General features: G+C 44.8%; 2 protein-coding genes across 3 annotated transcripts in view; one reads left to right on the top strand and one right to left on the bottom strand.

Moving 5' to 3' along the window:
• Positions 1-8,920, bottom strand: part of MCM4 (minichromosome maintenance complex component 4) — a 19,247-nt gene extending 10,327 nt beyond the window's left edge. Inside the window, exons 1-9 of one of the 2 annotated variants that reach the window (XM_014518781.2) lie at positions 8,702-8,920; positions 6,581-6,745; positions 6,015-6,178; positions 5,827-5,925; positions 3,325-3,420; positions 3,143-3,238; positions 2,469-2,607; positions 1,838-2,058; positions 390-510 (exon numbers count right to left, since the gene is read on the bottom strand). In XM_014518781.2, coding sequence (XP_014374267.1) covers positions 390-510; positions 1,838-2,058; positions 2,469-2,607; positions 3,143-3,238; positions 3,325-3,420; positions 5,827-5,925; positions 6,015-6,178; positions 6,581-6,745; positions 8,702-8,768 — 1,168 coding nt within the window. In that variant the 5' untranslated portion in view covers positions 8,769-8,920. Of the gene's footprint in view, positions 1-389; positions 511-1,837; positions 2,059-2,468; positions 2,608-3,142; positions 3,239-3,324; positions 3,421-5,826; positions 5,926-6,014; positions 6,179-6,580; positions 6,797-8,701 lie in introns of both variants that reach the window. The other variant, XM_025201049.1, reaches the window with a different exon arrangement.
• A 568-nt stretch (positions 8,921-9,488) lies between these two features.
• Positions 9,489-12,612, top strand: part of PRKDC (protein kinase, DNA-activated, catalytic polypeptide) — a 123,501-nt gene continuing 120,377 nt past the window's right edge. The window contains exon 1 of the mRNA XM_025201027.1: positions 9,489-9,537. Within this exon, the coding sequence (XP_025056812.1) occupies positions 9,489-9,537 (49 nt within the window). The remainder of the gene's footprint in view (positions 9,538-12,612) is intronic.

Here is a 12,612-nt window from a genome sequence, read left to right as displayed (position 1 = left end):
AATCATTTTTTTTTTTTTAGAAAAAACTCTTTTTTTTTTTTTTTTTTTGGGGGGGGGGGGGGGGGAGGGAAAAACATAAAACAAAAACAGTATCTCTTGCACTCCTTCAGCACACAAAGATAGTGCCTACTAGGAAGTGGGACTACTTAGCTAATTGGTGGAAAATACTTGGACGTTTCAAATCATCTTATACCACAAATTTGTGCTACTATATAAACTGAGCAATATTTCTATTCTATCCTTACCTTGACCAACATGGGCTTTTATCATCAATTGTGAAGCATATAAATTGCTCAAACTGGCTTTGCTCCAAGCTTTGCCACATCACTTTATTAGGAGGACACAAATTGAAGATATAAAAACTTAAACTAAATAATCCTCCTTTTTACCTGTAACATTAACTCTGTCACCTGGCTGAACCTTATCAACAAGGTCATTGTGAGCAAATAGTGCAACGGTATGAGGCGTCTGGCCAGCTGGCATATCTTCCGGAGACTCCTGCAATTTGATCTAACAAAAAGCAAATAAACACCCAAAACTTAGTTATTTTTATAAATTATTCAACTTGTAAACTTTCATTCAATAGAAAGAAACTTGTGGACAAAACAGGTTTTACTTTTTCAAAAGTACACATTTTTTGCAAAATGCTAGAGACACTAAAGTTCTACAAGATGGTGAAAGACACAACTAAATAAAAATTGGGTATTAGTTACTATTGACGTGGGTAGAAGTATAACAAGTGAGATTTACAGACATGGCTAATTTAGTCAGATGTGCCTAGACCAGCAGTGCACAATCTTTTTGCCCTGCAGGCTAGTGCCAGGTCCCTCCACAGGCCAAATCCAACCGATGGACCCGATCTAGTTGCAGGAGGGTGTGGGGGCAACAGTGGCAGTCGTTCCATCTGCCAAGAGCAAGGACAGGGTGGCCCCGAATTGGACACATGGGGGGAGGGCAGGACAGCCCCAATGTGAAGGTGGGGGAGAGCAGGCCAATCTCACTCTGGACATGCGGAGCAGGGATGGGGGCAGTGGTGGCCGCAGTATGAACACAGCAGGGATGGGGCTGAAACAGTCACTATCTGGACACACAGTGGATGGGGAGGGTGGAGCAACCCTCATGCAGATGTGGGGAAGTAGGGCAGAGTGTTTTGGTCCTAATTCAGGCATGCAGGGAGGAGAAAGGAGATGGGGAGCAGCCTGGCCCAATCTGGATGCATGGGGGCAGGACAGTCCTGATCCTGCCGTATGGGCAATGGTGCAGGTGAGGCTGGATCTTCCACCAGGTATGTGGAGCTTCCACCATTCCTCACTGCCAAGTTTTCTGAGGTGTGGGAACGTCTAGTCTAGACCAACAGTTCCCAATCTATGGTATGGGTACCGCCAGTGGTACTCAAGACAAACCTGTCAGTGGTACACATTAACAGATTTATTATAATTACTTTATATGACAACAATTTGCTGGTGATACTTAATACTGAATAGTTTTCAATTGGTTGTGCACAATCTGTCAGAGTTTTGGAACCACTGGTCTAGACATATTAGAAAGCTTTGAGCATGAAAACTTAATCATGTAAATAAGAAGGTAATTGGACTGATCAACTTTTTTCCCAAATTAACACTAGGTCTTCCCCCTCTGAATGGTTTATTAAAAAAGGAATCTTGCGCTGTATCATTTCAGATGTTCCCTCAAAGAGCTGTAAATAATTTTTCATTTCAATATTTTCAGTACTAAAAAACAGGCATGTTTCAATAGTGATAATTAGACCTGGATGAAAAAAAATTTTAGCTGGCAAAACACCTATTCCATTTTAAATGGCATAAGGCAAGCAACGTACCATCTGTTTATCTGAGAACATGGACCGATTATGAATCAGTGCCATGCTGTGTGTTGTGTTACAGTTCTTGCATGCTGATGGTTCAGCAATCCGGCCACGATCAATCTCTACTCTCATGGTAAAGGCGCAAACCTGGCACCTGAAGAAAGCTTCTTGCATCTCAGGAATTAGCTGGGAGCTTCTGATCACCATACCACTAATGGTAATAAGTTGGTCAATATCTGCAATATAGAAAGGGATACATGATAACAGATCGCATGGAAATGCCTTATCTGCCTGACTCCAAGCACACGCTGTATTTAAATTTTTAAATAAAATGGACAGAATGTTTCAGCATAATTAAAGTGTGGGTAAAAAAGGCTTATATCCAAATGTTTACAGCGGGATTGAAACCCTTCTACTTCCAGATGAAAGCACATCATTAACTATCAAAAGTTAAATGACTTTACGGATACGTTATACTGCGTGGTGCTTCTTGAAATTGCCTCTGGTACATTTAACCTCAATTACACAACATAGATATTACTAGTCTAAATGCTGCACTAATCTAATATTCTCATAGCTGCTCAAAGTATTTTGCTTTTATTATTGAAAAAATTACTAAATTTCCAAGTTTCATTCCACACTTTACCTTCAGGGTTCAGACTTCTCATGTTCCTCGTTTTCAATGCATTGTACGGTCTTACTTGAATCTGGTGTTCTAATATCGAGTCAGGGTAACGATCAAAGAAGATTTCATTAGCAGCCATGTCAAATGTTGGGATAACTTCCTGTGTTAAAAGGACAGGGGCATTTAAAAGAAGATTTGGAATTAAAATGGTTACTGCTTTGTATCACCAAAAAAAAAAAAAAAAAGTTGTGTGACATGGGGTATTATAAGGAAGTATGAACCGTGAGAGCTCTATGACATTTAAACATTGCTTTTCAGAAAGGGAACGGAACTGGCCAGTTAAATCTTGTGTGTTCCTCTGGAGACTGCAACTGTAGTAGGGATGCCCCTTGTTAAAAATGGTATTTAGCCAAATAACAAGAACTTGTAAAGAAAAAGGCTGATAAAGAATCAGTGGCACATTTATTTTTTGTTCTGGAGCTGCAGCTACCAAGTGACTGGTTCAAAACGAGTTGCATATAATACATTTTGTGAAGAAATTTGAACATGTATGCATGCACAATGCAACCATATCTAAATAAGTGCTTAAGCATTGTACTATGCAGCTAATACAACTGAGCTTTAACAATGCAATCTAAACAAACTGAATGACTTCAAGAAAGACTTTTGACAACCGAAAATGAAACTGATCTTACTTGTGGATAGCAGACCAACTGTCTGTATAGATTTGCATCAAATGATCTTAGGTGCTCACAATTTACATTCAGGAACGGTTCTCCAACCATATTGATCTGCACATTGTATAAAAACAAAATGTTAGATACACAGCATTTTCACGTACAACTTAAGGTATGTTTATTTACTACTACCATGGTACCTCTTCAAGTCGCTGCATATAGAGTGGCTCATTAAGATCCAACCCAACATTCTCTTCCTCTTTAGCCAGCAGATCAATAAAATGCTGAAGAAATCTCTAAACATTGAAACAAAATAAAAATAGTTAGATTTAGTGGCATCTAAAAGCAGGGGTGGGTGGATCTGGCTAGTGCTTAGACTCCATTTCAGCAGCCCCTGCCTGTGTCTGTGTAGCCAGTTTCCATGGAGACCCCAGGAGTGGCAAAGCCATGACAGGGCAGGGCCAGCGCTTCCATGGAGACTGGCCCCAGCAGCGCTGGCAGGGTAGGGAGCTGCTCAGGTGCACGGCCATACAGGCAGCAGATTGCAGCTCTGCCCCAGCTCCGGACCATGCTGTCACCACTGCAAGATCCTAGCCCTGCCAAAGCAGGTCTCCATCCAGTCATGCACCCTGCCAACGTTGCTGGGATCAGTTCTCCATGGAAACCCTGGCCCTATGCCGTCACGGCTTCTTGGGTCTCCATGGAAACCAGCTGCAGTGACATGGGCAGTCGCTGCTAGGAGATGGAGTCTGCTGCAGGCCCGATTTAGTCCGGGGGCTGGACTCTGCCTGCCTCCAATCTAAAGGAACAGAGATACAGTAAGTGGTATAAATATTGTATTTCACTGCCAACTCACTCCTTCACTGAATAACATTTTTTGCCAGCTAAGATGTTAGAAAAATTCCTGTAGAATAGCGAACTACTCCTCACAGTGAAAATTTCTTAATTCTAACAGTAACTTCAGAAAGTGTGTATTGAAATGTAGCAAATATTATAAAAAGCTTTATCAAGTCATTGCTCTACTAGGCCCCTGGCAAATATTAGAGGAATGGAATCAAGTCCCAGTCATGCCAACAAATGAACATCCTGCCATGCCACATGTGCACAGCAGGACGTGCAATTCTGAGATCAGGGATGAGATCCTATTCATGGTTTTTCTATTTGCTAACACAGGTGGAGCCTAGGATCCAGGCTCCAACTGCATTGGTAAGTTCATAGCTGTGCATAGTTCGCTCCTGCATGCCAAGTTGTGGGAGCCTGACTTTGAACTTGCCACCTAGACAGTGCTAATCTGCTCCCCTCAACCAGCACTTGCAGAGCCATGTCCTGGCAGGCCTACAGGAATGAAGCAGGCTGTCATCCCAAGTCAAATGGAATCAAGAGTTGATATCTCGATACCAAATACACAAGGCTAGTGTCTTCTTGAAAGTGAATTTAAGTATCTTACACATGATGCGACAGAGGGAGCCATTAAAAGGATGCAGAGAGCAATGATATGTTCAAAGCAACAGGCTAGAGAAATGAACCTTACAGCATCATTCTGCAAATATATGAGCAAGGCAAGACCAAATATGCCAAGGCCAGAGAAAGGACATTTCCAGTCATTAAGATGAGAGATAAGAGTTAGGGCTGTGTAACAGATAATAAGTGAGAGATGTTATACAAAGAGAATCTGCAGATTTACAGAAAGCCTGGATGCAAGGAACTACAAAGTTCCAAGTTGAAGATAACATTCAGGGTACAGGCTTGCATGACAGCAGGACTGTCCTTCATAGCTAGTGAGAAAGGAGGCAGTAGAGAGGACTTGGATAAATATCCACAAGACAAGGCTGGGATTTTAGTTTGAAATGATAGCAACAACTCTGAAACAGGGGGAGAGAAAGGAGGGTAAGAGAGATATCTCAAGTCTTCAAGATAGAAATAGTAGTTCTAGTTGTGGTTGGGAATGTCACCCAGACAAGGTTGAGAACTACTACTCTACAATTTTTTAGGCTTAAGACACCCCTTACAAAATGCCAGCTCTTAGTTTTCACTTACTTTTTGATAACGAAACAGGACTGAATGCTTTTGACACTATGGATTCCTATTTGAGATCTCTTGTGGGTTTATCTTGTGTCATGTTTATACGCCTAACAGTGCTAACACAGGCAGCAAATGATTTTTAAGGCACCCTGGCCATGAATCACTAGTGTAGAGAAAAAAGAAAAAAAGATTAAAGGACAACACCTGTGGAGCTAGGAAGTCAAGAGAATACTGAGAGCATGCTGAAGGATTGACTAAAGAGATGAAAGAAAATTCAGGAGAAACAACAGGAATTGAAGTTAGAACAAGAGTTCAAGAAGACCGTATCAAAAGGCAGGTGACAGGTCAAGTAGAATACGGATGGAATACTGGTTGTGAAACCTGGGTCGTGAAAAGGTCTTTAGAAACTTCCAGAGCTAGAGTACTGAAAGGCAGAAACTGGAAACAAAAACAAAACACAAAAAAAAACTCTATAATGGAACTGGCAAAAATTAAATTCCAAGCAGCATGTTTTTCTCTCCTTTTAAAATGCATAAAAGTGACAATGTTCCTCAAGTATACTAAAATTAATTTTAAACACAAGTATTCTAATTATTAATTAGACTCAGCTACCACTTACGAGTAAGGTGCATTTCTTTTTCATGCCAAAACTGAGGCACCTGTACCTGATTGTAACTTACCTGAAACTTTTCTTTGCATGAGGTGACATTCACATCTGTTCCCCAAATCACAAGCTTTTGTCCAAGAGACTGTTCATTTGCCACTGCATCCTCTGTTGGCTGTGTGAAGGAAAATTAAAAACTATCACTAGGAACAACATTTCTGTCTTCAGAAAAAAGTATCTGTAAACCCCAGAACATTTACTTACCCCATCAGAATGCAAGTCCACCTCTCTCCCTTTACGGGCAGATCCAAGATCTGGCCTCTGCCTAACTGGAGTACCTCTTACACCACTCCTTGGAGTACCCTCCACTCTAGAACTGGGAGTGCCATATGTCAGAGGTGAGCTGATATCAAAATCAAGTGGAATTGCTACAAAGAAGAAGTTATAATTAAGTGCACTTCATATTATCAGCGAGTATAGTTTTACTCTGAAATATATTTTTTGTCAGTCAACCCACCAAAAGCTAGCCCTTCTCAGCATTGGATGAAGCAAGCTACTGCTGCTTACAAAAGCTTAGGCAACTTTGGTTTAGTTAATCTATAATGTGCAAATGTACCCTCCCTTCTACATTAACTGACCTATTTTTTGAGTGATAAAATAATTGGTTTGCTAAGTTGAGCCAGCACTAACTGCAAATAAGAAACAATCCTGGTTTGTTTGTTTTGAAAGAAAAGTCTTTGGTAATTTACAATGTAAAAGCCAACTTTAACAAATCGACAATATAAGCATTTTGTTCCTTGTACATATTAAGGCGACAAAGATGAGAGTACCTGAATGGCGGAATTGTGTTGGACTGGAAAACAGAACATCTTGAGCATTAGGACTTTGTATATCAGCTGCTGGAGAAGTTGGCATTGGCTGCAGGTCTCCAGTGGATGTAGAGTCATCTGCTCTACGTTTTTCAGAAGGAGGCGACTGAGCATCTTCAGCGTGTGCTACAACAGAAATAAAGCTGATAAGTAGCTATTTCACCAGTCAGATTGGGCCTGCGAAGGCAAGGGGAAAGAGACATAGTGAATGTGCCAGCCCCTTAAAACTAAGCCCTTGACACAGAACAGTGAGGTCTGGAGTGCTGCAGATGGGAATCAATCACCCATGATAGCGCTGGCAGGCCATTCCAGAAGGCTACTGACTCCTAATTTAGATGGAGTCCATGCAAACTTATACACGCACAAAAAGAACTGTTAATACTTTGCTTAACATTTAATCATTTGAAAGATCCCAAATTCTTAAGCTGTATCCTAAATATTAAAAGATATTTGGTGCTTTTAGAATGTTCATACTCTGCCAAGACAGGGGTGCTCAACCTTTTGGCCCTGCAAGTCAAGGGCTTGAACAGATGTTCACCGTCTCCAGAGAGAGTCCCTGATCTCTAAGGAAAAGCTACAAGTGTACAAAAGTTTGTAACTTTTCTTCCAGAGTAAAAGCGACTGCTCAGGAAGAAAAATTACTTGGAAACAACTTGAATGAAAGGTCTCCCCTCTGAAGAGACAGCACATCTGTGCAGGCAGCCAAGGCAGAGCTGACCTCCACAATCCCAGCTTGCTTTGCTCCAGTGCCCTGGGAGAGAGTGTGTGGGTCCCAGACAAGCAAGGAGCAGATTCTACGCTTCTGGCTGGAAAAACCCAGTGCTGAAGCACTCTGGGGGCATGTTCTGCTCCTGGCTCAGAACCCCAACACAAGCTGAGGCAGAGAGCCTGCAGGGCAGGTGCTGGTTGTCACGGGACCCCATTGCAAAGAGCTCCCTCCCTCCCAACAAGTGAAGGGAATGGACAGGGTAGGGGAATGTGGGGGGGCAGAGTCAGCGCAGCCAGGTCTTAAATATGAAGTTATCATATTGGAAGCTTAAAATCATCGTATTTGCTGAAAAACTATCACACACTGAAAAAATATTTCATAGATTCATAGACATTTGGGCTGGAAGAGACCTCGTAAGATCATCAGGTTCAGACCCCTGCCCAAGGGGCAGGAAGTCAGCTGGGGTCAAAAGATCCCAGCAAGATAAGCATCCAAACTCTTCTTGAATACGTCTAGAGTTGCACCACCTCTGGGGAGAATCTATTCCAGGCCTTGGGGGCTTGGACAGCAAAGAAGTTTTTCCTTATGTCCAGCCTGAAACGGTTTTGCAGGAGTTTGTGACAGTTGGACTTTGTCATCCCTTGGGGTGCTCTGGTGAACAGGCGTTCCCCCAGATCCTGATGTACACCCCTTATGTACTTGTAGGCTGCCACCAGGTCCCCTGTGAACCTACGCTTCTCCAGGCTGAAGAGTCCCATAGCTGTCAACCTCTCTTCATTAGGCCTACTCTCTCGCCCTCTAATCATCGCATGGCTCTCCTCTGGACTCTTTCAAGCTTCTCCACCTCCTTTCTGAATTGTGGATGTGGAGGCAAAGGGTATTTACACCCAAAAGATTGCATATAAGAATTTTTCTAACTATTTGATTTGGTCTAATAAATGATATCACATTTACCCAAAAAACCTTGTCTGCCCAAGTCCTTAGACCAGGGGTGGGCAAAAATGCAGCCTGGGGGCCAGATGCAGCCCACAAGACCATTCTCTCCAGCCCACGGGGTCCCTAAAAAATTTATAAAATTAAATATTAATCTGCCCTGGGCTGCCTGTCGTGCGGCCCTCGATAGCTTGCCAAAACTCAGTAAGCGGCCCTCTGCCCAAAATAATTGCCTGCCCCTGCCTTAGACCAACACGGCTGCAAACGATACCATCGTACGTTGCGATCGCATTTACTATTCTTGGATCGTGAAATTACGGTACAAATGCGATAATTATCGTACACCGGATAACACTGGGTCGGCTCTTTTCCCCACCCCGTGCAGCTGAGGCCGAGTATGTCGTCGTCCCCCGCCCCCCCAGGGAAGGGCCCGCACTTACGCGTGGCGGGGGCGCTGGCGCGGCCGCGCTTGCCGCGGCGCCTCGGGGTGGAGGCGGGCGAGGACATGACGCTGCTCTCGTCTCCGCCGGCAGCCGCTGCTACCCTGCACGGGGGACGTCAGGACCCGGGAGGAAACCACGCGCTCGTCCCCACACTGTTCTGCCAGCACCACAGCCCCGAGCGCCCAGACAATTCCGCGCCACGGAGATCACGTGGGAAGGATCTCGCGCGCTTTCCCACCAATGGCTGAGTGGGAGAGCCCAACTCCGGACTACGGGGGGGAGGAATCTAGGTTCCAGCTGTGAATAACGGAATTTTTTTGAGGGGGGATGGCTGTGAATCTGCCCCCTCGGCGGAGACAAGGCAAAACGCAAGTCTGCCTCGGTGCTTGCATCTAGCCAGAGAGAGGCGGCTGTATCGGGATATTGGGCAGTCCCATCTCAGCCCCCTTCTGAGAGAATGGTATCGCCCGCCCTCGGCCGCATTTCGCGGCAAAAGCACTGGGCCCAGCCCCCTGGGTGGGGAGAGTGGAATGCTCTATTCTTGGGCGGGGAGGGGCTGAGCTGCTCTGTTTCTACCACACGTAACCGGGTGGAGCCAATTCCGCCTTGTGGGGGACAGCGCGAACTCTTGCGCCCAACGTGATTGAGTCTCCCCCCACAGCGCCGGCCAATCCGCTCCGCTAGTGGGTGGGGGGAGTTCCAACCGCTGAGGAAGTCGATTCGCTCAGCCCGGGGGCGGGTGGTTCGCAGTGTGTGGCCAGTCCCGGTCCTCGCGAGCAGGGCCATGGCCGCGCTGGTGCCCGTCGTCATCCGCACTGGGGACAGCGCCCAGGGTGCGTGCGGCAGCGCGGGGCGGGCGGGCGGGCGAGCAAGGGGCGTCCCGGGGCGGCGCCGCCAGCAAAGCTTCGCGGTTCTTTCAGTGCGCGCCGCAGCCGGGTGCGGGCAAACGCGGCTTTAAACGCCCACGCTCATCTCTCTGCAGCTGGGCTGAAATAAACCAGCCCTTGGGTTGGGTCTGGTAGTTCTGGCATTGAAAACGTTGCCAAATTTGGCAGCATTTGCTCCTATGACTTTGAAGCCAGGAGGGCTAGAACGTATTTTGCTGTCTCTCGCAAGAAGTGGGCAGTTTTGGGTTCATTTAAAAAAAATAATAATTTCATTGAAGTAATTATTTGCGGTTGGATACTTGGAATTTTTCCATTCACACTGCTAAAGCCTGGGATTGGTTATTAAGGTTTGACTGTTTTTCCCCCTCCTCCCTGACCTGCAGACTTTAAAGAAAAGGAACTTTTGAACATTGGCAGTAGAAATTCAGAGGGTTGGTCACTTCTGGGAACGACTCATTTAACCTAGGTGAAATCTGCAATAACCATTTTTGTCAGGCCATTGGTCTTGTCTGGCAAATGGAATGTTTCTGTGGGGTGAATAAATGTAGAAGAAAAGTATCTGGACTCCTTGCATCTTTCCTAGGAATGATGTGGCTAGCATTATGTCTGGCTGCCTTGAATTCTCCAGTCCAAATGACCCATTAGAGACCCAGGGATTGTAGGGCAGCAAGAATGGGGGGCGAGCAGAGGCTTTTGGAGAGGGAAGATAAAATGGAGAGAGATGCAATTAAACTTAGTAGAGAGCAAGAGCTTAAAGAAGAGGCCCCAGAAGCAGGATAAAATGTGGGTAAAATAGATAGGATCAGATCTTGGTAAAATAAAGCAAGATGACTAAGTCCTTGTGCACCATTGTGAGCAGTTAGAATGACCCAAAGGAAATTCCATCCTTTGGGAGTCGAATGCTGGTGACATACCAAATTTAGCCCATAGGAAACATTTGGGTTGCATTGTGAGTTCAGCTTCTGAATCTTAGCATAAACAAAAGAAGCAGTTTTATAGTCTTTGCAGCTGCCTAGAGAGCCTTTCAAATCCCATATATTAAAAAAAAAAAAAAAAAAAAAAAAAAAAAAAAAAAAAAGGCAGTTATCCATTCTGCCTCCGCAGATTCACATCACTCTTTTTGCATTTGGCTCAGACTTGAAAGGTTCTCTACAGCTATGAAGGCTAGAAAGTTGTTTAGTTGATTTACGCTAAGATTCTGAAGAAGCTGATTATGCAAACCAAATCTTTCACCTGGGGCTAACTGTGGTACATCATCTGTTTTCAATTTGTTTGGCTTTGTTCAGAGAACTTATGCACAAAACTGCTTTTTGCCGATTGTCAAGATGGCAGAATCTGGTCCTAATATAGTACCACTGTCACAGCAGGTGTACAAAACTTGCATCTTCATTTCCTCTGCCCTGTACTCTCATCTCAGTTTCCTTTACTCTTAACTGAGTATATGTTTTTCTTTCTGGAAAGATAAGAGGAAGTTCTAAGCAGCCTGATACAACCGCTTGCAATTTTTAAAATAATTGCTTTGAAATGAGACTAAGCAGTTGGACTGCTATAAGTGGCTCAAATAAAAGGAAATGCTGCGGGCATCTCAAAGGCACTGCATCTGGCAGGCACGCATTCAGTGCTTTATGTATGTTTTCGCTTTAAGCATGAAAGCAGTGTTTCCATGTTGTAAGGTTTCTATGAAGAAAATTCGGGCACGATAATTGCACCCAGGGTATAGTCATTCTACGGAATTCATCTCTACAAGGGATTCTAGGATGAAATGCAGGTTTAATAACATTTGGAGCTCAATTTTATAGTGATTTAACAGTGTTAAAAAGATCATTTTCTTTTCCTGAAGTGTTACTGAAAATGCAATAATAGTCTTTGCCAGACCATTGGTTTTGTCTGACAAATGAAATGTTTCTGTGGGATGAAGGATTGTTGGTTGTAGCTGTGTTGGTCTAAGGACATGGGCAAGCAAAGTTCTTTGGGTTGCTGTGATATCTTTTGTTAGACCAACTAAAAAGTTGGAAAACAGTTCTTTGCAAGCATTCAGGCACAAACACCTTTTGTCGGACAATGGGAGGCTGCTGATGTGTGTTCTCTAAGGTAGAAAAGAAACACATTTATAACAGGCATGTCTGTGAAAATGTGGAAGTTAGGAAGACAGTGGATAGAGATCGGAGGGGAGGGGGGAAAGGAGGGAAATGTATGAAGGGAATGCGAGTGGTCAGACAGAGGCAGATTACCTGGGTTGTCAGATGACCAGTTAGTTGTAGTGTGTCATAAATCCAATGTCTATATTAAGTCCATGATTTTTTTGTATCCAGTAGATTTATGAAGTGAGATTTGTAGGCTTGCTTAACGAAAGGTGTTTTGAATAAATGTAAGGAGTCCAGATACATTTATACATTTTTCCTAGATGAAAATCAAAACTTGATAACAACCCTCTTGGTTTTGTCTACACCGCTATTTTAGATAGGGGTACACCGATAAAGATTTTTTGGGCCCGTAGTGATGGCCGATTATTAATGAGCCATATCAGCCATTACGGATTCAATTTTCAATATGCAGCCTGGCATCTTGGAGAGAAGTGTCTGGCTGGTAAGTCTGTTTTGGAGGGGGGAAGAGGGCCGTGGCGGGGCAGCTCGAGGCCCCTTGCAATGAGAGATGGGCTGGGGCAGGGTGAGGTGCTGCCCAGCCGGGGTGGGGTGCAGGATGGAGCTATGCGAGGCTTGCCTGGAGGGACGTGAGGAGGGGAGGGCAGATCTCACCGCTGCGCACATCCCTGGGGGAGCCATGGCGGATGTGTGCCCCCCAGATCTGTGCATGGGGTGAGGGCGGGCTGCCGCTGTAGACTGGGACCGGAGGGTGGTGCCAGGCTCTTTCCAGCGGCGGGTTGGGCCAGGGCTGCAGGTGGTGGTGGTGCTGGGGTGGGGGGAGCTATGATGTGGGTTACAGCCATCCCAAAATTCGCCATAGGCCCCCCTTGCAGTGCCACCTGCTCCAAGCGCAGCCTCAACCCAACCCTCTGCCAGG

The sequence above is a fragment of the Alligator sinensis genome, unplaced genomic scaffold (assembly GCF_000455745.1).
Source record: "Alligator sinensis unplaced genomic scaffold, ASM45574v1 scaffold615_1, whole genome shotgun sequence".
NCBI classification, from domain to species: domain Eukaryota; kingdom Metazoa; phylum Chordata; order Crocodylia; family Alligatoridae; genus Alligator; species Alligator sinensis.
This window is presented reverse-complemented; position numbering and strand designations above follow the sequence as displayed.